Genomic DNA, 25324 nt, shown 5'->3' on the forward strand with positions numbered 1-25324 from the left:
GGCATCTCGCTGCTGTTGCTGTGCGAGCTGAGCGGCCTGCTGTTGCTGTTGCTGCTGCAGCTGGGCCGTCTGCTGCCGCTCCTGGCTCTCCGCGAGCAGCTGAAACAGCCGCTCCATATCCATTCCTTAGAATGGGGGGGGGGCAACGGCCACTCCCCCTCTAGCCCCTTCTCACAGGGGCAGGGGCTCGTGCCCCACGTTGGGCGCCAAATGTAGTAGGTCCTAGCCGGGGCTCGACCCTTCCGGGCAGGAGGGGAGCCACACCGACTCACTACTCTGGGAATAAGCAGTCAGTTAGTCCTGAAACTCCGGCTCTTTGGTGCAGAGTCGGAGCAACCACAGTTAAAGCTCAGGAGCCCAGGCCCTGGATCAGGGCGGGGCAAACACAGTTAAGCTCAGGCCCTTGTTTGCAGGGGCTGAGCGAGCAAATAGTTCAGAGGCCAGGCCCTGGATCAGGGCGGGGCAAACACAGTTAGGCTCAGGCCCTTGTTGCAGGGGCTGAGCGAGCAAATAGTTCAGAGCCCAGGCCCTGGATCAGGGCGGGGCAAACACAGTTAGCTCAGGTCCTTGTTGCAGGGAGCTGAGCGAGCAAATAGTTCAGAGCCCAGGCCCTGGATCAGGGCGGGGCAAACACAGTTAGCTCAGGCCCTTGTTGCAGGGAGCTGAGCGAGCAAATAGTTCAGAGCCCAGGCCCTGGATCAGGGCGGGGCAAACACAGTTAGCTCAGGTCCTTGTTGCAGGGAGCTGAGCGAGCAAATAGTTCAGAGCCCAGGCCCTGGATCAGGGCGGGTCAAACACAGTTAGCTCAGGCCCTTGTTGCAGGGAGCTGAGCGAGCAAATAGTTCAGAGCCCAGGCCCTGGATCAGGGCGGGGCGAACACAGTTAGGCTCAGGCCCTCGTTGCAGGGGCTGAGCAGGCAAATAGTTCAAGGCCCAGGCTTCTGTAGCCGAGCGTTGGGTGAGGGGGAAGCCTGCCACCCGTACGGAGGGTGGCAGGGGGGAACGCAGGCCCACCCACTCCACTGCGTTCCAGCCCGGGGCCCTAACAGCGGTTGCTGCCGCTGCTGGTCAGTGGGGTATCCAGACCGCAACACACTGACATAGGCTCACACTCAGTTGCAGCCGGACCGGGGTCGGCTACCCCCGGGCTACTTCCGTGATCCCCCTCACAGCCTACCTCGGTCGTTGCGCCGGGATCGGGCCAGTCCACCTGCATGGGCTCCTCTCTGCCCGGGCTCGGCGGCAAGTCTGGTAGCTCTGCCGGGAAGTCCGGCCAATGGTCCTCAGGCGGCTCCTCTGGATAGCAGCAGGGGCTGAGGGGTTCGGGTCCAGTCTCACCCTCAGGGTTAGCGGGGTTCGGTTCCCAGGGGTTCTCCCAGTGGCGGGCGTGAACGGGCTCCGGCGGCTCCTCCTCGTAGCGGGCCCGGGGTAGCTCAGGCCAGCTAGGGTCTTCGACGGTCTCCTGGCCGGGAGCTCCCGGCCGCACGTCTGCTCCCTGTGGTGGCTGGCCGCCAACTGAGCTCTGGCGGCCGGCCTTTATACTTCCTGTCCCGCCCCTTGACTTCCGGGGGGCGGGGACAGGCGGTGGTGGTCCCACCCACTCTGGTGCCGGCACGTGGGCTCCCTCTTCTGGGCAGGAGGGGAGCCACACCGACTCACTACACAGAGTCTAACCTTTCCTATTTGATGATCTACTGAAACATTTCTAGTTCATTTACTAAGAATAATGGGTTTCACAATAAATTGGTGTTAATTGTACAGCTGCTTTCTGCCAAGACTAATGTGCAGCTTGCAGATGCTGCTGTCACTGTTCAATGTGTATCTTTCAGTTGCACAGTATTGTAGGTGTTTATTTCACTCTCTGCAGGGGAGAGCAACCACACTATAAATCAAAACAAACAACTGGGGAGACCTGACTTAAAGCATCATGTTTACCCTAAAATGTGAACAACCAGCCAAAAGGGGCATAACTCAGAATAGTTTAGGACCAGGGAGTGCTTTGATACAAATAGCTTAATCTGAGAAACAGTCCAGACTGAATGGAGCATGTGCTAAAGTAATAACACCACATAATATTGGTGACTAAGAGGTAGCAGACAGATAGAGAGGCAGATTGTCAAAGTGAGTGGCAGTCAGTGTGGCTAGGTTCAGTAGTTGCTTGTTAGAGTGCAGTCAGACATAACCTACAATTCTGTAGACCCTTTAAGGTCAATTATCTGTCAGTTTGACTATGACAGTCTTTCTCTTTTATTAGTGTTCTCTCTAGGATGCAGTCAAATGTTTGTGCTATCATGTTTATACTGGCATGGGAAGATGGCTTTGTACTCCACACTTATAAGGGAATGCTATCTAAGTCAAGAGTTCACAACACAGTGAAGAAGTGCAGGAAACTTTCAACTCTGGAATCACATGTGCTTCTAGACTCCCTGGTAGGTTTTCCAGTGGACACTTACGGAGATTTAGGGTCAAATTCAGCTATGGGCTAAGTGGACATACCTCCGTTAAAGTCTATGGAGGAGTGCTTATGCCAGAAGTGAATCTGGCCGCTGTGACTAAAGCAATATAATCTCTCTGACTTGCTGCAGAAGAAAGAATTTGAATGTTAATTATCTTTTTAAACAAAGAAAACTAGTTTTAAAATACCTTTTCTGAGGAAAAAAATAACAAAAATATCCCAATTCTTTTAGGGGCAAATTCAACTTACAGCCTCCAGCCTGAATATTTCTGCTGGGAAGATCCATGGAGGAGAGTGAGGGAGAAGCTTGTGCTTTGGAATGATGACAAATGAACTGTATCAGATTGAACTTCAGAGTGTTGCTTCTACCCATAAAATACTGATTTTTTTAAAAGAACACCAAAAATTAAAAACACTGGGAAGAGAGCAGTAAAATATTTTTAAATATTTGGCTAGAACAGTTTCAAACCTTTGTCCATACATACCATTTCTTTCACAATTTTCTCCACAACTCCTTTCTCCTGGAGGTTGAAAACAAACCTTGATGCTGGGACACTGGCCAGAAGTCGAAGCTTGGCAGCATTGGCCACCTCCTCAGCCACTCTGGTCATTCCCACTGTGAAGAACACAATTCCTTGATGTTTAGCATCAGCAGTAGCTGCAAAAATATCTGGATTTCTTGGATGATCCACTCCATTTGTCAAGAGCACAGCTGCTTTCACACTGCCATAAGTCCCTTCAGTCATGTACAGTTGTGTGAGATTGGTTATGGCATATGTTGTGTAGGTACCATGGCCTATATAGGTTATGGGAGCAATGCGAGATTTGAAAGCTTCAGGACCTTTCCAGTCTCGGAAAGTTTGCTCCATGAGAACAGTGCTACTGTACTGAAGTAAGGCCATCCTCCAGCTGAGAGTACGTCCAGAATTGACTTGCACTTCTTTCATACTGTTCACTGTTTCTAATACAAATTTTTTCTGTTGTTCGTGATTATAGTTCTTAGCACTTTCTGAACTGTCCAGTAGAAAAGCTATTTCAAGAACGCAATCTTCATCTGGAATAAATTTGGTAGATAAGTAAGTTTAATTACATTAGGAAGCTATGTTACTCATAAAATGATATATTTGTATGTAAAATAATAGGCTTTGAAAGTGGAACTCCAATTTTCTGGAAGTTTTAGAATACTTGCATAATAAATATAAGGATGAAGAACCTTCTGAAATTTGGGAGAAGTTTAGAGTCTATGGGATAAGGAACCTTCTGAAGTTGGGGGAGACCTTCTTGGGGGAGAAGAAATCTTCTGAAAGTGGTATAATCCTCTGCCATGAGGAATGTTCTGAAGCTATTTAGACCTTCATTCAGAACTCCTACCTGGTATCTTACCAGGAGGGGGACCCAGAAGATTAACTTCTGGATGGCAAGTTGGGAGATCTGGGTCATATTATTGGCCTAGCCACTGACCTGCAGTATGATCTTAAGTAAGTCACGTTACTTTTCTGTGCCTTTGTTTTTCTTCCATGTCTTTATCATGTGTATTTCAATTGTGAGCTCTCCAAGGTAGGCATATTGTTTCTCACTATAATGTGTGCATACTGCGCCTAGCATAATTGGTCCCCAACCTCTGTTGGGGCCTCTAGAGGCTACTGTAATACAAATAATTAATAAATATATTCATAGACTTGCAATTCTGACTAGGTAGAGCACTGAACTCTTTAGAACACTTCATTTCGTGCCCTATCCTGCTCCCATTGAGTTCAATGGGAGTACACAGGTGTGTAAACCTAAGTGCGTACATAAAAGTTTGCAAGCTCAGGGCCTAACACAGTGCAAATTAGGCAATATTCGTTGTCTGAAAACCTAGGAAAATTGCTTCTGAATAAATGTATATCTGCCACTTTTCTTTTACTGATAATACCATGGCTGACAGCCAAATATATTGAGAATGTAACAGAAGAATCCTCCAACCTTGCTCTTTTAAGCTCTTTTCCCACCCCAAGTGAACTATATATCTAACTGTAAAAATATGACAAACGAAATTGTAAGTGGGAGTAGCTCTGCAGGTTGTAAATATACAGTCTAGAATCTGCATAAATGTTAAGAAAAAAATGTGTTAAAATTCACCTTGATCACTTGGACTGGGATATTTTTCTACAGCATTTGACAGAAAGTGCTTAGATTTTTGTTGTCTTACTCCATTTCTTTTGTCTTCATTGAGATTTTGTGCCCAAAACACATGCTGTCCTAGTATCCACAAAAGCCACCAGAATCTGTAGAACATGTTTTGTTTTTTCCTAAACAACACAAAATACAGTGATGATGCACATTATTATTTATGCTGCACAAGAACAATGAGAGATGGATCTGCTTTGCTCGGATAGTATATAAACAGCAGTTCATTCTTTAACAGAAGTACATGCTCCAAGCAGAACATTCAAGGGGTGTATTTGTACATTAATAGTCGGGAAATTTCATTGAACAGCTATTGTTAGCATTAATGGGAATTACTCACCTAAAGTCTAATAAAAAGGATGGGAGAATAAATCTTTAAAACAGTGACTTAAAAAAAGTCAAATGAAAAGTTAGGTATTTTACTTCAGTGTATTAAGACCTAGATTAAGTTTTATGCCTACTTTTACATTAAAGATAAAGTGATTCATGTATGAAGCAAACAGATACCCTAAGGGTTTCACAAGGGCTACCTTCCAATGAAGATTACATAAGAAACCCTTTACATATATCCAGTGAAATATTTTAAAAATAGAAAAAACCCACCCCTAGGACTCCAGTATTATACCAATTTACAGCTGGAGAAACTGAAATAGAGCATAAGGCTCATATTGTCAAAACTGTTGGTACTTGTGGGTGCCTGGATCTGTGGATGCCCAACTTCAGACACTTTTGAGCATTGGGTGTTTTTGCTGATTTGTGAAAGGACACACAGCAAGGTAGTCTTGGAGCTGGGAGTAGATTTTCAGAGTTGCTGGCTGCCAACGGTGCACACAATCCACTAGACTATGTTGCCTCTTGCTACTTCCATCTACCATTCTTTTAGATGGAAGTAAATTGACTGGCTATGAAACCAGTTTTTCTGGAACTCTGTAGAAATTCCCTATCCAGTCACTTTGCCTGTGTTTACTGTAACATTTTTCTTCAGATTTCCTAATCTTGAAATATCACTAGTACTGCTCCACCACTGGTAGCCACGATAGGAGCAGTAATGTAGACCAGCCACCACCAGCAACTTGACCACCATCTCTTCTCAGCCTGAACAGGAGCAGGTATAATACTTGAAACTAGTTTTAACTTTCTCTGGCCTGTGGCAGCTTCCAGTCACTTAACCTCTGAGCATTTCTAACACGATATAATGGCTCAGATTACATTACAAGCTTCCACACATATATTTAAAATCCCGTTCCTGTAAGAAAGAACTGTCTTTATCGCTACGAACAGGAATTTCCTTCATGCTGCCACCATAATGATATTGTATTTGATAACAGAAACCTATTAGAGTCGTTTTCAAACACAATGTAAATAGGTTCAGTACTTGACACAAACTGATATTATAGGCACTTTCACAGTATTTTTAGAAAAAGCAAACCAGCGCGCGGGCGCACACACACACCCCTCCCTCCCAGGCTACATGGCAATGCTTTTAAAATTGGCATTTCTCAGGCGGAGGTTAAAATACGGGTACGCTCAAGTTTTTAACTGTAGATGAAATTGTGGTGAATGATGATTAAACACACAGAAATTCACCCATGAATGGTTATTCACATACCGTACGCAGAGCCTCCAGGGAAGGGGGGAGAAGACTGAGTGGGATCCATTCAGGTTTTTACTCCCCTGTTAATGTCCCTCTCAGAACAGCTGCTGCGGGGGAATGAACCATACATGAAAAACCCCAATTCAGTCGCCCCCTATTTAGCCCAGCTGCTTTGGTCCTGTTCTCGGTGCAAGTCACCTGCCGCGTAGTTGGTTCCAAAGACAAAGCGGCTGAAAGGTCCTGCGGGCGGAGGCGCTTCAGACCCCAGCACGGACCTTCGCTCACCGTCTCTCTCTGCTTGTGTCGGAGCTCTCCCTTGCTGGCTCCCCCGAAACGCAGGTGTGGGACGTGCCAAGCCCAGACTCGAATGCTGTCTGAATACAACATGCCTGGAAGTTGTGCTCCTGCAGCGAACGCAGCCTCCCGCCCGCGGTGCAGAGACCCGGCTGGGACACGCCGTCCATCCGCACGCGCTAGTTCGCTTTTCCCCTCTGCACCGTCCGCGGAGCGCCCTGGGCAAAGCGCAAAGCCCAGCCATCGCCGCGGGGCCCCAGAGGAAGCTCTCTCTCTACCCGCGCCCGGAGACACCGCTCAGCCTGTGTCACCCCGCTCTGACCCGCTCTATTGTCACTGCTCGGGGATACACGTTATCCAGCCCCAGCAGCACTAGGGTCACTGTTCTGACCCCGTCACAACCCCCCCGCCCTTCTGCTTAATTGCGCTCTCCCTGCTAATCCTCTTCTACTGGAAACGTGCCGTATCTTTACAATTCAGGGATGGTGCCACAACAAGTCCGCAAAGGGGGTGGGGCGGGGTTGTACTGGACATAGTCTGAGCACAAGCTTGTTGTATATTATTTCAGCAACACTCTCCCATATTAGAGCTGTACAATTTCCGCTGCAGCTCGTGTGTGCACCGTGTAGCTGGGAAGTGATGTGAACCCACTAGGGAAGAAGTTGCCTGTTAGAAATGCTCCTTGCTCCTTGCAGGAATACAAGTAACACTGGCACATGCACACTCTCAACAGACACCGTCTAAGGGTAGGGCAAATCAGTACTGGTGGCGGGAATACATTCATCTCTTTCGGGTAGATTCTGGCTTTTCTTGTGATAGTTTAAAAGCATCTGATCTGAGGATGGAATAAATGACTAACCGAGCCCGGGCAGAAGCACGGACTCTTGCTTTTAAACGTGCGTTACTTCACTGCAGGTTTCCTTGCACTCCAGGCATCCAGACACTTGCACAACAGTAACAATCAGGATTCTTACCTCGGTGCTTCAGGTGAGGAGATTGAGTGGCTCAGAGTTGGTAGTGCTATGCTGCCTTTGCCTTGGCTATGAGCAGCAGAGACCTCCTCCCTGCTCTAGCCAACTCTATTCAGTGGGGAGGGACCAGGGACGGGCAGAGGAAACAGCAGCGTCTTGTGGGAATTAATGTCTGTAACGACAGGGGGGCGCCAACACAGAAAAAAAAGCAATTGGGTAAAGCAAACGGAGCATTCACCTCCCCATCACACCTACACCCTGTCACCTCCACATCCACACTCACTCACTTTTTCATCCACACCTGCTCACCTGCCCATCCATACCCACTCATGTCCCCATTCACACTCACCACTGTGTGTATATATATGGATTGTTCTGGACTGGTTTCCATATGGATAAAAATGAAGACAAATGATGACTATATAAAATATGCAATGATAAATTATTTTAGCGATACTGTTCCAGTACTGTAAATCTTACTTTTAACACAACGTAAGTCTTGACAAAGTGTTCTAGGTATAAATTAACTATTTCAGACATAGGTTGTGGAGAGTTACATGAATCTTCATAAAATGAGGGATTATATAAACCATGCTATAAATCATAGAACTATAAAGGTTAGACAATCTTACTGTTATAGCTGTTCAGTCTTTGACTATATGTTTGAAAGAGCCTTCTACTTATATCTGTGCCAGCTGTTTTCTGAATTATAGCTCTTTTCTTTTCCTATTTAAAACCTGGAGGCAGCAAGCAATTTGTGTGGACCTGTCACAGTGGAATGCATCATTGAAAAGCACAACCACAAAAACCTCTGTAGTTAGGTTTCTTAGGGCACGTCTACACTGGCAAATTTACAGTGCCGGCAGTTACAGCACCGGTCAGAGAGCCTAGAAGGAAAACTGCTGTTGTGTGTTCACACTGACAGCTGCCTGCGCAATAGTGTGTTCACACTTGCGGCACTTGCAGCGCTATTCAGAGTGGTTCACTCTGGGCAGCTATCCCACAGAGCACCTCTTTCTCTTTTGCTGCTAAGACTTGTGGGAAGGCGGAGGGAGTCACAGGGCATCCTGGGTCCAGTCCCAATGCCCCGTGATGCATTGCTTCGCATCCCAGCAATCCCTGTGTTTCCGTCCACATTTGGCGCCATTTTTCAATGGTTTGTGTACTGAGTGTCCTGCCTCTTTTGGGCTGCAGGAATGGATCCTGAACTGCTGACCAGTATGCTGCTCGCTCTGACCAACACGTCACGAGTGGCAGTGGAGTTATTCCTTAAACTACAAAGGCAAGAGGAGTGCGACATGGATCTCGCCATGCGTATTACCTACTACACGAGATTGCTTGTGGCATTCACGGAGGTGCTGACCACAGTGGAACACCGCTTTTGGGCTCGAGAAACAAGCACTAAGTGGTGGGATCACATCATGAGGCACGTCTGGGATGATGAGCAGTGGCTGCCCTGTCACTGGAGAAGCATGTGGCGATTGCACTGTGGAAGTTGGCTACTCTAGACTGCTACCGATCGGTCACTAACCAGTTTGGAGTGGGAAAGTTGACTGTTGGAGTCGTCTTAATGGAAGTGTGCAGGGCCATTAATCACATCCTGCTCTGAAAGTCCGTGACTCTGGGCAACATGCGTGACATTGTGGATAGCTTTGCACAAATGGGCTTTCCTAAACGCACATTCCAAATCTGGCACCAGACCACCTAGCCACAGAGTACATTAATCGCAAGGGATATTTCTCAATGGCTCTCCGGGCACTTATGGATCACCATGGGTGTTTCACAGACATTAACGCATGATGGTCTGGAAAACTGCATGATGCACGCATCTTTCGGAACATTGGCCTGTTCAAGAAGCTGCAAGCAGGGACTTTCTTCCTGGACCAGAAGATCACCGTAGGGGAAGTCAAAATGCCCATTGTGATCCTGGGAGACCCTGCCAGCAGACATAGCTAAGCCAGCAAAACCCCAGTTTAGACACAGTTATGTTGACAGCTAATGTTGTTTGGTGAGGTGGTATTACTATGCCAGCAGAAAAATTCCTTCTTTCGGTATACACTGCATGTACACTTAGGGGCTCTGCCTGCATAGTTGTAACTGGTATGCTATATCAGCACAGCCTGTGTAGTGTAGGCTAGCCCTTCATGTCAATGTTCCAGGTTGGGCAGGGACGATGACTACTTCTCTTCGGTCACTCTTATATACTCTATGCAAACCTATATACTTAGGTTTTGTGTCTGGCGGGGAGGAAAGGCAAGGGAATAGGGGAGCATTTATGGAATAAAAATAGGGGAGCACTTAGGGAATAAAAATAATATATATATATTTGAGTTGTGCCTCTAGCATAGACAGAGGTATAATAAATCTCATATAATCTATAAATCTTATCAACCAAAGATCTAACATGAGCAAACAAACACTTGTAACTCTGGTTGGGATTGTGTGCATCCTATTATTTCTTAGCAAATTCTTGACTTCAGGACATTTTCTTTTAGTAACGAGCGATGGTTACCCTCAGGACAGATTTCTTTTTTCGCCCAGGTGTACTTTTGCTTTGAATGCAATTTTATAGCTGAATGCATGTGATGCATGGCAATATTCTGACCAGAATTCCAAGTATGTGACATGTCTTATACCATTCTATGCATTTCTAGACTTGTAGCCTTCTGAAATTGTAATGTTTTCAATATCCACTCTATGCTTAAGGTGACATTTCATCAGATAACTGAACGATGCAGATGTACAGAGTATATAACTTTGATTTTTCTGAAGCTATTCTAAAAAGAAAGTTAATAAGGCTTTTACCATTTATTACAAATGATAATGTAAGTTAGCACCAAAATGCTTTTTTCAGCATATTTTAGTTTGTTGCATTACTTCCATTCATGTAATGATTCAGAAATATCAGTTAAGACTAGCAATACTTTGTATGTATTTAAAATATTTTTTTTAGCAAATGTGTTTTGCAAAAAGAAGGATGTGCGCTAGAGGATAAAGTCAATTTTGTTTTCCTTCTTTTAAAATGGTATAAAAATTACTGCTAGAATTTCTTCTTAGCTGCCCGTCCAACACAATTAATCTCTTCCAAAAAATGAAGTATCTATTTATATATAAATATTGTCATTTTATTTTAACGACTCTTGGCCTTAATTCAGCAAAGCACTTAAGCATGAATATAATCCCATCCCTATTCAACATAATATTTAAACGCATGCTTAAATCCCATTAGCTTCAATGGGAAAATTGCTGAATCAGGGCCTAAATGTTTTGCTAAATTGAGGCCCAGATATTCACATCACACAGAGCACCATCACAACGGCCTGTAAAAGCATCCCGAATGGCAATCGCTGCAGAGGCCAAAGACTAAATAGGTATAGAGGTTGCATTATACTCACACCTATGCAGGCCATCAATCTGGATGAACGATGCTCAGCAAGTCTTGGAAGAACTTAATAGATCCTTCAAGTGATGACTGGCTTTTAAAAAATGTAGAAAGATAGATTAGAGTCAATCAACAGAAATTTCCCATCAGTTTATAACAGTTGAAAGATACTAGTCTCAGTCCTCAGTTGCGTTTGAGCTCCAGTAAGCCCAGCTAAGAAGGGGGGCAAAGGTGATATTATGCCACCTTTATGCCTCCATTACCATGGTGCTGGCTGAGGACTACATTAAGCTGTGTTGACTGCTAAGGGCCCCTAAGGTCTCATTCACCAGCTGGGGATTACTGGACTGCAGCAGTGCTATGACTATTTGCCTTTCTTCAGCCACCCCCTTCACATGCAAACTGTACCAAAGCTGGGGAGAGAGGTAGTGAAAAGCCAAGCTATGCTGACTCTATGCCATCTGGGGATTCCCCTATACTGGGAGACTCCCCTAATAACTAGTTAAGCCAGTTTTCTGGAGCAGCACAAAGCAGAATGAGATCCAGGTTCTGGCCCATTATTGGTAATATGTCAGCCTAAAGAACTTGACATTATCCCTTTAAAGTGTGTGTTTCCCATTTTTGACAACTCAATGTGAAGAATGCACATATCTCCTCCGCTGTGAACTGTTAAAGATAAGTAAATTTCACAAAATCTCCTTCTAACGTTTCATGGCCTCAGGACAGGTCTGTTTGTATCATGCAGTCATGACATTCAGAGGCTATTAATACCTACAGGCTTTATCAGGATTTTCAGTTTAATGAAGAGAACTTTATATGCTTTTTTTATACCATAGATACAAGTGCATGACTTACTTACATAGGAGAGAAAAATAATGTTGCATGATCTGGAGTTATTCTGGATTTATACTGCTGTAAACATGAGAGGAGAATCAGGCTCACTGTTTGCTACATAAATGTTTGTTTTTGTATGGTTGCTCATGACTGAACTTTGGGCTGCTGACACTGACGGCAGATCTTTAGTTGATGTAAATTAACAAAGCTCCATAAAGCCCTGAGGTTTTTAAAAATAAAAAAGCATTTAAACATTTGTTTGTAAATTAAAACTAAACAATTTGCAAGGAATGTGACCCAAGCTCCGTGGAACGACCTCAAAAAGACATCAAAGCTGCTCATCCATTCTAAATAATGTTTAAAAATCTTTTTATTTGAGAATGACTGCAGCATGGCACACTGATATGTTTTTGCATGTAATTTATGTTTTAATGGGGTAAGAAGTCTAGGGCACAACCTGATAGATAGGTGCTTAATTAAATACAATTATTACTGAAATCAGTGGAATTACACAGGTGTAATCAACAACAGAATAAGGCCTTTGGTGCTTAATCCTGCTTGTTTTTAGTTATGTGGTAAATCAAACGACCTACATCTTGCCATTCATCCTCTAAACATGTACCTAATCACAAAAGTAGATTTTGCAAGCGAGGTGGTGTTATCAGTGTCATGCTGTCTAGAGCAGTGGTTCTCAAAGCCGGTCTGTCGCTTGTTCAGGGAAAGCCCCTGGTGGGCCGGGCCAGTTTGTTTACCTGCCGCCTCCACAGGTTCGGCCAATCGGGGCTCCCACTGGCCGCGGTTCTCCGCTCCAGGCCAATGGGGGCTGCGGGAAGGGCAGCCAGCACATCCCTCAGCCCACGCCGCTTCCACAGCCCCCATTGGCTTGGAGCGGCAAACCGTGGCCAGTGGGAGCTGCGATCAGCCAAACCTGCGGACGTGGCAGGTAAACAAACCAGCCCGGCCCATCAGAGGCTTTCCCTGAACAAGCGACAGACCAGCTTTGAGAATCACTGGTCTAGAGTAGCTCACAACTGAGAGTGCCAGTCTCAGGTCAGACTGTCAGAACACAGGGCAGACAACCCAAACTGGTTGTATATTCCATAATTAGATTTCGCCAAGTCAGCAACAACTGTGCACTCCTGGATTACTATTTTAGTCTTAACATGGAGTCACAAACAATCCCCCTTAGGCTCTCCAGTGCATCTTACCACCCAGACAAACTGGACTAAGTGATGAAAGGTTATTAAAAATCACCACACATTAGGTCACTCCTGATCCCAACGGGCCAGTCACTTACCCCCAGGTCCTTGGATGCTCTTGATCTCACACCAAAAGACAATGCTGTAGCTAATTTATCTAAAAAATTAACTAAAGATTTATTAGCTAAGAAAAAGAAATGAGAGTTATTGAGAGGTTAAAGCAAATAAAATACATTACAGGTGAATCAGAGTTTGTAAGTGCAAATAGTAGCAGAGGCATAATAATCTGCTGGTTTTCCATAAATCTCTCAGGGTTACCCAAAATGGCTTTGACGATCTCTCTCTAATTGCTCAGAGTTCCCCCTGTCAGAATCCATCAATCAGAGGTACAGGATCGCTCCCAGGGTTCATTCTTATAGCCTGGAATTACTTCAAGTTAAAGTTGCAGAAACTATCAGAAGCCTGCATCCCAAGAAAGGGGGAAAAAATCATAGGCAGGAGTTGTAGACCACGCTGGATGAGCAAGCATCTCAGAGAGGTGATTAAGAAAAAGCAGAAAGCCTAGTGGAGTGGAAGATGAGAGGGATCAGCAAGGAAAGCTACCTTATTGAGGCCAGAACATGTAGGGATAAAGTGAGAAAGGCGAAAAGCCATGTAGAGTTGGACCTTGTAAAGGGAATTAAAACCAATAGTAAAAGGTTCTATAGCCATATAAATAAGAAGAAAACAAAGAGAGAAGAAGTGGGACTGCTAAATACTGAGGATGTAGTGGAGGATAAGGATAATCTAGGCATGGCCCCAAATCTAAACAAATACTTTGCCTCCGTCTTTAATGAGGCTAATGAGGAGCTTAGGGATAATGGCAGGATGACAAATCGGAATGCGGATATTGAGGTAGATATTACCACATCGGAGGTAGAAGCCAAACTTGAACAGCTTAATGGGACTAAATAGGGGGCCCACATAATCTTCATCCAAGAATATTAAAGGAACTGGCACATTAAATTGCTAGCATTAGCAAGAATTTTTAATGAATCTGTAAACTCAGGGGTTGTACCGTATGACTGGAGAATTGCTAACATAGTTCCCATTTTTAAGAAATGAAAAAGAAATGATCCGGGTAACTACAGGCCTGTTAGTTTGACATCTGTAGTATGCAAGGTCTTGGAAAAATTTTTGAAGGAGAAAGTAATTAAGGACATTGAGGTCTGGCTGACCTTGTAAACTGGAGTAATAATAATAGGATGAAATTTAACAGTGAAAAGTGCAAGGTCATGCATTTAGGGATTAATAACAAGAATTTTTGTTATAAACTGGGGACTCATCAGTTGGACGTAACAGAGGAGGAGAAGGACCTCGGAGTATTGGTTGATCACAGGATGACTATGAGCCGCCTATGTGATATGGCTGTGAAAAAAGCTAATGCGGTCTTGGGATGCATCAGGCGAGGTATTTCCAGTAGAGATAAGGAGGTGTTAGTACCATTATACAAGGCACTGGTGAGACCTCATCTGGAATACTGTGTGCAGTTCTAGTCTCCCATGTTTAAGAAGGATGAATTCAAACTGGACCAGGTACAGACAAGGGCTACTAGGATGATCCGAGGAATGGAAAACCTGTCTTATGAAAGGAGACTCAAAGAGCTTGGCTTGTTTAGCCTAACCAAAAGAAGGCTGAGGGGAGATATGATTGCTCTATATAAATATATCAGAGGGATAAATACCAGGGAGGAATTATTTAAGCTCAGTACCAATGTGGACACAAGAACAAATGGATATAAACTGGCCATCAGGAAGTTTAGACTTGAAATTAGATGAAGATTTCTAACCATCAGAGGAGTGAAGTTCTGGAACAGCCTTCCAAGGGGAACAGTGAGGGCAAAAGACATATCTGGCTTCAAGACTAAGCTTGATAAGTTTATGGAGGGGATGGTATGATGGGATAGCCTAATTTTGGCAATTAATTGATCTTTGAGTATTAGCGGTAAATATGCCCAGTGGCTTGTGATGGGATGTTAGATTGGGTGGGATCTGAGTTACTACAGAGAATTCTTTCCTGGGTGTCTGGCTGATGAGTCTTGCCCACATGCTCAGGGTTTAGCTGATCACCATATTTGGGGTCGGGAAGGAATTTTCCTCCAGGGTACATTGGCAGAGGCCCTGGAGTTTTTTCGCCTTTCTCTGCAGCGTGGGGCACGGGTCACTTGCTGGAGGATTCTCTGCACCTTGAAGTCTTTAAACCATGATTTGAGGACTTGAACAGCTCAGACATAGGTTAGGGGTTTATTACAGGAGTGCGTGGGTGAGATTCCGGGGCCTGGGCTTCCTTCAGTGGGGCACTCGCCACACGGCCCCTCCCGCCGCGCCGCCTGCCGGGAGGGCTCCGCGCCGCTCCAGGACGCGGGCTGCCCTGCCGGGATTGCTGCAGACCTGGCACCGACTGGGGCAGATGGAGTGCGCAGCCCGCTCCCAGCAGGGCGCTCCCCTCCTCCGTGCCTTCGCCCCCTACAGGGCGGCCGGAGTGGCGAACCAAAAAGAAAAAAACCTGCAGGGAGGCCGGAGCGGTGAAGCGAAAAAAAAAAAGGATTGGATGGAATGCCGCCCCGTAGAATCTGCCGCCCCCAAGCACGAGCTTGCTCGACTGGTGCCTGGAGCTGGCCCTGATTCAACATGTGGGTGTACCATGGATTTATATAGAGGCAATATGATATTTTCTGTCTTATTATCTATCACTTTCTTGATGATTTCCAACATTCTGTTTGCTTTTTTTACTGCTGCTGCACATTGTTGAGTGGATGATTTCAGAGAACTATCCACAATGACTCCAAGATCTCTTTCTTGAGTGGTAACAGCTAATTTAGACCCCATCATTGTATATGCATAGTTAGGATTATGTTTTCCAATGTGCATTACTTCGCATTTATCAACATTAAATTTCATCTGCCATTTTGTTGATTAGTCACCCAGTTTTGGGAGATCCTTTTGTAGCTCTTCCCAGTCTGCCTGGGACTTAACTATCTTGAGTAGTTTTCTATCATCTGCAAATTTTGCCACCTCACTGTTTACCCCTTTTTCCAGATCGTTTATGAATATGTTAAATAGGACTGGGCCCAGTACAGATCCCTGGGGGACACCACTATTTACCTCTCTCCATTCTGAAAACTGACCATTTATTCCTACCCCTTGTTTCCTATCTTTTAACCAGTTACCAATCCATGAAAGGACCTTCCCTCTTATCCCATGACAGCTTATTTTGCTTAAGAGCCTTTGGTGAGGGACCTTGTCAAAAGCTTTCTGAAAATCTAAGTACACTATATCCACTGGATTTCCCTTGTCCACATGCTTGTTGACCCCCTCAAAGAATTCTAGTAGATTGGTGAGGCATGATTTCCCTTTACAAAAACCATGTTGACTCTTCCCCAACAAATTATGTTCATCTATGTGTCTGACAATTTTGTTCTTTTTGTTCTTTTTTGTTCAATTTTGTTCTTTACTATAGTTTCAACTGTACTGAAGTCAGGCCTGTAAGTGCTGGGATTACCTCTGGAGCCTTTTTAAAAAATTGGCATCACATTAGCTATCCTCTAGTGTGACGGAGCAGGGAGCAGAGCAGATTTGACCTGGGAATGTTGCAGGGGGATTGCAGTGAGGAGGGGGGACTTCCCTTGAAGGAAGCTACATGAGCTGTAACCTGAGCCAGGAACGGGGGTGGGGAGAATTAACACCTTCTGCCCGGGAGACTGAACAAAGGAGAGGAGGAGCAGGAGGAGTCTGGAGTTTAGTTTCGGGTTTGGGCTGGGTGGTGCAACGCAGGGAACCCCAAGCTGGGGTCTAAGCTCCCTGAACCTCCCAGAGGGACCTAATTGAGGGGGTCTGGTCGTACCTACACGCTCTGCTTGAGACTGTGTTCCTGTCCTTAAATAAACCTTCTGCTTTACTGGCTGGTTGAGAGTCGCAGTGAATCTCGGGAAGAGGGGGGCAGGGCCCTGACTCCCCCACACTCCGTGACAACTGGTGGCAGCGGCGGGATCTACTGCACCCCGTGGACGGCGCTTCCTGCAGTAAGTGACTGGGGAGCAGTAAAACGAAGGGGGATTGACGGGGACCAGGCGTGCTGAAGAGTGAGAGAGAGACGGTTATTACCCCTGGGAGTGTGTGACCAGCGAGAAGGACTTTTGCAGTAACAGGGTCCCCCGGGGGGATCGCAGCGAGTGGTCCCAGGGGCGGAGGAGTCTGCAGCTTGACCCTGGCAGAGAGGTGGTGACCTCGAGAAGGGCTGGCACACTAGGGGGCCCCTGGGAACTGTGGGGAGCTGTGAGCACACAGGCCGGTGAGTGGCCAGCAGGAAGATGTATGCCAAGCGGCTTAAGAGCGACCTGGTGGAGCTGTGCAAGCAGAGGGGGCTGTGCATTGGGAGGCTCACCAAAGACCAGCTCATTGCCCGGCTGGAGGTGGAAGATCGCGCGAATGAACTGATCCCTGTGTCTCAGGGAAGCAGCCTGGCAAATGCAGCGCAGGCACCAGTGTCTGTCCCAGCTGGGAGTGGTCAGCCGGCTGCTGAGGGCTTCCCGAGACCCCTCCTTCCTATGCCTAGGGGAAGGGTGGGGAGGAGCCCAGCAAATACCGAAGGCGCCGTGGCCCCCCCGGCCAGCAGGGGACCCTCCCGGCGAAGCTCGCCGGCCAGCAGAGGATCCTCCCGGCGACGTTCGGCATCCGTGGAGCGGAATTGGCTGGAATGGGAGAAAGAGCTAAAACTGAGAGAGCTGGAGGATCGTGAACAACAGAGACAGCATGAACGGGAGGAGAAAGAGAGACAGCATCAGCGTGAAGAGAGACAGCGTCAGCATGAACGGGAGGAGAAAGAGAGACAGCATCAGCATGAACGGGAGGAGAATGAGAGACAGAGACAGCATGAACTGGAACTGGCGAGACTGAAGGGCAGCGAACCCCCGGCTGCGGTGAGTGAGGGGGGACCCAGGACTGCACGGAGCTTTGATAAGTGCATCCTGGCCCCACGCAAGGAGGGGGAGGACATGGATGACTTCCTGGAGGCCTTTGAGACGGCCTGCGAGCTGCACCGGGTTGATCCCGCGGACAGACTCCGGGTCCTTACCCCCTTACTGGACCCCAAAGCCGTGGCATTGTACCGCCAACTGGGAGAGGCAGAGAAAGGGGACTACGAACTATTCAAAAAGGCCCTGCTACGGGAGTTTGGGCTGACTCCTGAGATGTACCGGGAAAGGTTCCGGAGTCAAGATAAAACCCCTGAGATCTCATATCTGCAACCAGCCGCCCGCATGGAAAGATACGCCAGCAAGTGGGCTGGTGGGGCCCAGACGAAGGAGGACCTGATTAAACTGCTGGTACTGGAGCAACTGTATGAGCGGTGCCCATCCGACCTGAGGCTGTGGTTGGTGAACAGAAAGCCAGAGAACCCGCGACACGCAGGGCAGCTGGCTGATGAGTTTGTAAAGAGCCGGTCAGGGGGTGGCAGGGAGGAGCCCCAAAGGAACAGGCCCGCCGCGATGCAGAGAGAGAGTCACCCTGGGACCTCCCAAAGAGGGAATATGGGGAATCCCCTCCCACGGGGAATGCCCAGCATCAGGGACAACCGACCGGCTCGAGGGGACCCACGGGACATGAGCTGCTATTACTGCGGCCGAAGAGGCCACGTTCGGGCCCAGTGCCCCAAGCTCAAGGACAGACTGAGCAGACCGAACCCGCACCGGGTTAACTTGGTAGAGGCCCAGACGGACGAGGGGCAGGCTTCTCACGCAAGAGGGGCTGGCAGCTTATCAACTGCTCAAGAGAGAGAAGGGCCCCAGGCCAGCTTCTCTGGGGGGCCAGATGCTCCGGATTCAAAGTTCTCCGTTTACAGGGTTGGCGCGGGGCTGTCCCTGCGGAGCGAGTGCCTTGTTCCCCTGGAGGTGGATGGGAAGAAAGTTTATGGATACTGGGACACGGGCGCAGAGGTGACACTGGCCCGGCCCGAGGTGGTGGCCCCAGATCGGGTGGTGCCCAACACCTTCCTGACCCTGACCGGGGTGGGCGGGACCCCATTCAAGGTTCCCATAGCGAGGGTACACCTGAAATGGGGGGCCAAGGAGGGCCCCAAGGACGTGGGAGTGCACCACCATTTGCCCACTGAGGTGTTGATGGGGGGGACCTAGAGGACTGGCCAAGCAGCCCCCAGACCGCCTTAGTCGTGACCCGTAGCCAGAGCCGGCGAGGGGCACTACGCCCTGACCTTGGGAAGGATGTCCCACCGGAGGCACCGAACCCTTCCCGGGTGGGGAGGGAACACCCAAGGACAGGCCTCGGGGTGGCTGGGGCTTCTGACCCAGCCGACGAGAGGGAGCAGGTCCCCATCCCTTCCCCAGCCGCCGAGTTCCAGGCCGAGTTGCAGAAGGACCCCTCCCTGCGGAAGCTAAGGGGCCTGGCTGACCTCAGTGTGGTACAGACCATGAGGAGAGGATGCAAGGAGAGGTTCCTGTGGGAGAAGGGGTTCCTGTACCGAGAGTGGGCTCCCCCAGGGGAAGTGGAGTCGTGGGGGATCAGGAGGCAGCTGGTGGTTCCCCAGAAGTTTCGCCACAAGCTACTGTACCTGGCCCATGACATCCCTCTCGCAGGGCACCAGGGGATCCGGCGCACCAGGCAGAGGCTGCTACAGAACTTTTACTGGCCCGGGGTCTTCACCAACGTCAGGCAGTACTGCCGATCCTGTGACCCCTGCCAGAGGGTGGGGAAGGCCCGGGACAAGGGGAAGGCAGCATTGAGACCTTTGCCCATCATAGAGGAGCCTTTCCAGAAGGTGGCCATGGACATAGTGGGACCTCTCAGCAAGACGACCCGGTCTGGGAAGAAATACATCCTGGTGGTGGTAGATTTCGCCACCCGCTACCCCGAGGCAGTGCCCTTATCGTCCATTGAAGCAGACACTGTGGCGGATGCGCTGCTGACCATTTTCAGCCGAGTGGGGTTCCCCAAGGAAGTCTTGACGGACCAAGGGTCCAACTTCATGTCGGCCCTACTCCGGTGCTTGTGGGAGAGATGTGGGGTCCGGCACAACTGGGCCTCAGCATATCACCCCCAATCCAACGGGCTGGTGGAGAGGTTCAATGGGACGCTAAAAATGATGCTGAAAACATTTATGAATCAGCACCCGCAGGACTGGGACAAGTACTTACCTCACCTGCTGTTTGCGTACAGGGAGGTACCCCAGGAGTCTACCGGGTTTTCGCCTTTCGAACTGCTATATGGAAGGCGGGTAAGGGGGCCCCTGGACCTGATGAGAGACGAATGGGAGGGGAAGGCCACTCCTGACGGAGAGTCGGTGGTGGAGTATGTCCTGACCTTCCGGGAACGACTTGCCGAGCTCATGGGCCTGGCCAGGGAGAATCTGGCCAGAGCCCAGAGGAAGCAGAAGGTCTGGTATGACCGCACAGCACGGGCCCGCGCCTTCGCCACTGGGGATCAGGTGATGGTCCTCATCCCCGTGAGGAAAAACAAACTCCAGGCCGCCTGGGAAGGGCCCTTCAAGGTTGTCAAGCAACTAAACGAGGTAAACTATGTGGTGGAGCTGTCGAACCGGGCACACCACCACCGGGTGTACCATGTGAATATGATGAAGCCATATTATGACAGTGGGAATATGGTGTTGGCCGTGTGTGGACATTGGGAGGGGCAGGGAGATGACCCTTTAGTAGATCTATTCCCTGGGACAAGAGTTGGCTTCCCCCTGGAAGCAATTCCCCTCTCTGATCGGCTAACCCCTGCCCAGCGAGCTGAGATCGGAGGGGTGCTGCATCTGTACCAACAGCTGTTTTCCAACCAGCCTGGACGCACTAATCTGACTGTCCACCGGGTGCAGACAGGATCGCACCCGCCTATAAAATGCTCCCCCTTCCGAGCCACAGGGAAAACTGCTCAGGACCTGGAAAGAGAGGTCAATGACATGCTGGCTTTGGGGGTGATCCAGCCATCTTCCAGCCCTTGGGCCTCGCCGGTGGTGCTGGTCCCCAAAAAGGACGGGTCGATCCGGTTCTGTGTGGACTATCGGAAGCTCAATGCCATCACTGTAGCCGATGCCTACCCCATGCCCAGGCCGGACGAGCTCCTAGACAAGCTGGGAGGTGCTCGGTACCTTACCACCATGGATCTTACAAAGGGCTATTGGCAAGTGCCGCTGGATGCAGATGCCAGGCTGAAATCGGCCTTTGTCACCCCTCTGGGGCTCTATGAGTTCCTGACCCTGCCCTTCGGCCTCAAGGGAGCGCCGGCCACCTTCCAGCGCCTGGTGGATCAGCTACTGAGGGGGATGGAGAGTTTTGCCGTGGCGTATATCGATGACATATGTGTCTTTAGCCAGACCTGGGAGGACCACATATCACAAGTTAGACAAGTGCTGGACCGACTCCAGAAGGCTGGGCTGACCGTAAAACCGGAGAAGTGCAAGGTGGGGATGGCTGAGGTATCCTACCTAGGCCACCGGGTGGGAAGCGGCTGCCTAAAGCCGGAACCAGCCAAAGTGGAGGTGATCAGAGACTGGCCCACTCCTCAAACCAAAAAGCAGGTCCAAGCCTTTATTGGGATGGCAGGGTACTATCGGAGGTTCGTGCCCCACTTTAGCGCCATAGCCGCCCCCATCACTGAGCTGTGCAAGAAGGGGAAGCCAGACAAAGTGGTCTGGACCGAGGAGTGCCAGGAGGCTCTCCGGGCGCTGAAGGAGGCTCTGGTCAGTGGCCCAGTTCTGGCAAACCCAGACTTTGACAAGCCCTTTATGGTGTTCACCGACACCTCAGACACAGGACTTGGGGCGGTGTTAATGCAGGAGGATGAAAAGGGGGAGAGACACCCCATCGTGTACCTGAGCAAGAAGTTGCTACCCCGGGAGCAGAACTACGCGGCCATCGAGAAGGAATGCCTGGCCATGGTGTGGGCCCTCAAGAAACTAAAGCCATATCTCTTTGGGCGTCACTTCACCGTGCACACCGACCACTCTCCCCTGACCTGGCTGATGAAAGGAGCCAACGCCAAGCTCCTGAGATGGAGCCTGCTCCTGCAGGATTATGACATGGACGTGACAACCTGATAGCGGACGCATTGTCCCGGAGAGGGAGCCCTGAACTTCCCCAGGTTACTGGTCAGAGTGACCCCACTCAGTTCAGTCTCGAAGGGGGGAGAGATGTGACGGAGCAGGGAGCAGGGCAGATTTGACCTGGGAATGTTGCAGGGGGATTGCAGTGAGGAGGGGGGACTTCCCTTGAAGGAAGCTACATGAGCTGTAACCTGAGCCAGGAACGGGGGTGGGGAGAATTAACACCTTCTGCCCGGGAGACTGAACAAAGGAGAGGAGGAGCAGGAGGAGTCTGGAGTTTAGTTTCGGGTTTGGGCTGGGTGGTGCAACGCAGGGAACCCCAAGCTGGGGTCTAAGCTCCCTGAACCTCCCAGAGGGACCTAATTGAGGGGGTCTGGTCGTACCTACACGCTCTGCTTGAGACTGTGTTCCTGTCCTTAAATAAACCTTCTGCTTTACTGGCTGGTTGAGAGTCGCAGTGAATCTCGGGAAGAGGGGTGCAGGGCCCTGACTCCCCCACACTCCGTGACATCTAGTCATTTGATTTAAATGATAGGTTACAAACTACAGCTAGTAGTTCTGCAATTTCACATTTGAGTTTCTTCAGAACTCTTGGGTGAATACCATCTGGTCCTGGTGACTCATTATTGTTTAGTTTATTGATTTGTTCCAAAACCTCCTCTAAAGACACCTCAGTCTGGGACAGTTCCTCAGATTAGTCACCTATAAAGAATGGCTCAGGTTTGGAAATCTCCCTCACATCCTCAGCCATGAAGACTGATGCAAAAAATTCATTTAGTTTATCTGCAATGGCCTTATCATCCTTGAGTGCTCCTGTAGCATCTCGATCATCCACTGGCCCCACTGGTTGTTTAGGAGGCTTCCTGCTTCTGAGGAGTGCTGGAGGAACCAACTAGGGGCAGAGCTCTTCTAGACCCGCTGCTCACAAACCGGGAAGAATTAGTAGGGGAAGCAAAAGTGGATGGGAACCTGGGAGGCAGTGACCATGAGATGGTTGAGTTCAGGATCCTGACACAAGGAAGAAAGGAGAGCAGCAGAATATGGACCCTGGATTAAGGAAAGGCAGACTTTGACTCCCTCAGGGAACTGATGGGCAGGATCCCCTGGGAGAATAACATGACGGGGAAAGGAGTCCAGGAGAGCTGGTTGTATTTTAAAGAATCCTTATAGAGGTTGCAGGAAAAAAACATCCCAATGTATAGAAAGAACAGTAAATATGGCAGGCGACCAGCTTGGCTTAACAATGAAATCCTTGCTGACCTTAAACGCAAAAAAGAAGCTTACAAGAAGTGGAAGATTGGACAAATGACCAGGGAGGAGTATAAAAATATTGCTCAGGCATGCAGGAGTGAAATCAGGAAGGCCAAATCACACTTGGAGTTGCAGCTAGCAAGAGATGTTAAGAGTAACAAGAAGGGTTTCTTCAGGTATGTTAGCAACAAGAAGAAAGTTAAGGAAAGTGTGGGCCCCTTACTGAATGAGGGCGGCAACCTAGTAACAGAGGATGTGGAAAAGTTCCCAGACTGCTGCACTGGGCAGCACAGTATGGGGAGAAGGTGACCAGCCCTCTGTGGAGAAAGAAGTGGTTCGGGACTATTTAGAAAAACTGGACGAGCACAAGTCCATGGGGCCGGATGCGCTGCATCCGAGGGTGCTAAAGGAATTGGCGGATGTGATTGCAGAGCCATTGGCCATTATCTTTGAAAACTCATGGCGATCGGGGGAGGTCCCGGATAACTGGAAAAAGGCTAATGTAGTGCCCATCTTTAAAAAAGGGAAGAAGGAAGATCCGGGGAACTACAGGGCAGTCAGCCTCACCTCAGTCCCTGGAAAAATCATGGAGCAGGTCTTCAAGGAATCAATTCTGAAGCACTTAGAGGAGAGGGAAGTGATCAGGAACAGTCAGCATGGATTCACCAAGGGCAAGTCATGCCTGACTAACCTAATTGCCTTCTATGAGGAGATAACTGGGTCTGTGGATGAGGGGAAAGCAGTGGATGTGTTATTCCTTGACTTTAGCAAAGCTTTTGATACAGTCTCCCACAGTATTCTTGCCGTCAAGTTAAAGAAGTATGTGCTGGATGAATGGACTATAAGGTGGATAGAAAACTGGCTAGACCGTTGGGCTCAACGGGTAGTGATCAACAGCTCCATGTCTAGTTGGCAGCCGGTTTCAAGCGGAGTGCCCCAAGGGTCAGTCCTGGGGCTGGTTTTGTTTAATATCTTTATTAATGATCTGGAGGATGGTGTGGACTGCACTCTCAGCAAGTTTGCAGATGACACTAAACTGGGAGGTGTGGTAGATACACTGGAGGGTAGGGATCGGATACAGAGGGACCTAGACAAATTAGAGGATTGGGCCCAAAAAAACCTGATGAGGTTCAACAAGGACAAGTGCAGAGTCCTGCACTTAGGACGGAAGAATCTTAAGCACTGCTACAGACTAGGGACCGAATGGCTAGGTAGCAGTTGTGCAGAAAAGGACTTAGGGGTCACAGTGGACAAGAAACTGGATATGAGTCAACAGTGTGCTCTTGTTGCCAAGAAGGCTAACGGCATTTTGGGCTGTACAAGTAGGGGCATTGCCAGCAGATCGAGGAACGTGATCATTCCCCTTTATTCGACATTGGTGAGGCCTCATCTGGAGTACTGTGTCCAGTTTTGGGCCCCACACTACAAGAAGGATGTGGAAAAATTGGAAAGAGTCCAGCGGAGGGCAACAAAAATGATTAGGGGTCTGGAGCACATGACTTATGAGGAGAGGCTGAGGGAACTGGGATTGTTTAGTCTCCAGAAGAGAAGAATGAGGGGGGATTTGATAGCTGCTTTCAACTACCTGAAGGGGGGTTCCAAAGAGGATGGAGCTCAGCTGTTCTCAGTGGTGGCAGATGACTGAACAAGGAGCAATGGTCTCAAGTTGCAGTGGGGGAGGTCTAGGTTGGATATTAGGAAACACTATTTCACTAGGAGGGTGGTGAAGCACTGGAATGCGTTACCTAGGGAGGTGGTGGAATCTCCTTCCTTGGAGGTTTTTAAGGCCCGGCTTGACAAAGCCCTGGCTGGGATGATTTAGTTGGGAATGGGTCGTGCTTTGAGCAGGGGGTTAGACTAGATGACCTCCTGAGGTCCCTTCCAACCCTGATATTCTATGATTCTATGACCCCGCACCCCTGGCCAGAGCCCTCACCCCCTCCTGCACCCCCTGCCTCAGCCCGGAGTCCCCTCCCACACCCTGAACCCTTCATTTCTGGCCCCACTCTGCCCTCCCACACTCTAACTCCCTGCCTGGTGAAAGTGAGTGTGTGTGGGGGGAGACCGAGTGACATAGGGA

General features: G+C 48.8%; 1 protein-coding gene across 4 annotated transcripts in view; it reads right to left on the reverse strand.

Moving 5' to 3' along the window:
* The window catches only part of LOC128845807 (collagen alpha-1(XXVIII) chain-like), a 66464-nt gene extending 58898 nt beyond the window's left edge, over window positions 1-7566 (reverse strand). For 2 of the 4 annotated variants that reach the window (XM_054044862.1, XM_054044858.1), the window contains exons 1-3: window positions 7486-7562; window positions 4576-4745; window positions 2940-3508 (exon numbers count right to left, since the gene is read on the reverse strand). In XM_054044862.1, coding sequence (XP_053900837.1) covers window positions 2940-3508; window positions 4576-4732 — 726 coding nt within the window. In that variant the 5' untranslated portion in view covers window positions 4733-4745; window positions 7486-7562. Of the gene's footprint in view, window positions 1-2939; window positions 3509-4575; window positions 4746-6232; window positions 6322-6415; window positions 6592-7485 lie in introns of all 4 variants that reach the window. The other 2 variants (XM_054044859.1, XM_054044861.1) reach the window with 2 other exon arrangements.
* Between the last annotated feature and the right edge of the window lie 17758 nt (window positions 7567-25324).

This window comes from Malaclemys terrapin, chromosome 11 (genome assembly GCF_027887155.1).
Source record: "Malaclemys terrapin pileata isolate rMalTer1 chromosome 11, rMalTer1.hap1, whole genome shotgun sequence".
In the NCBI taxonomy this organism is placed as follows: domain Eukaryota; kingdom Metazoa; phylum Chordata; order Testudines; family Emydidae; genus Malaclemys; species Malaclemys terrapin.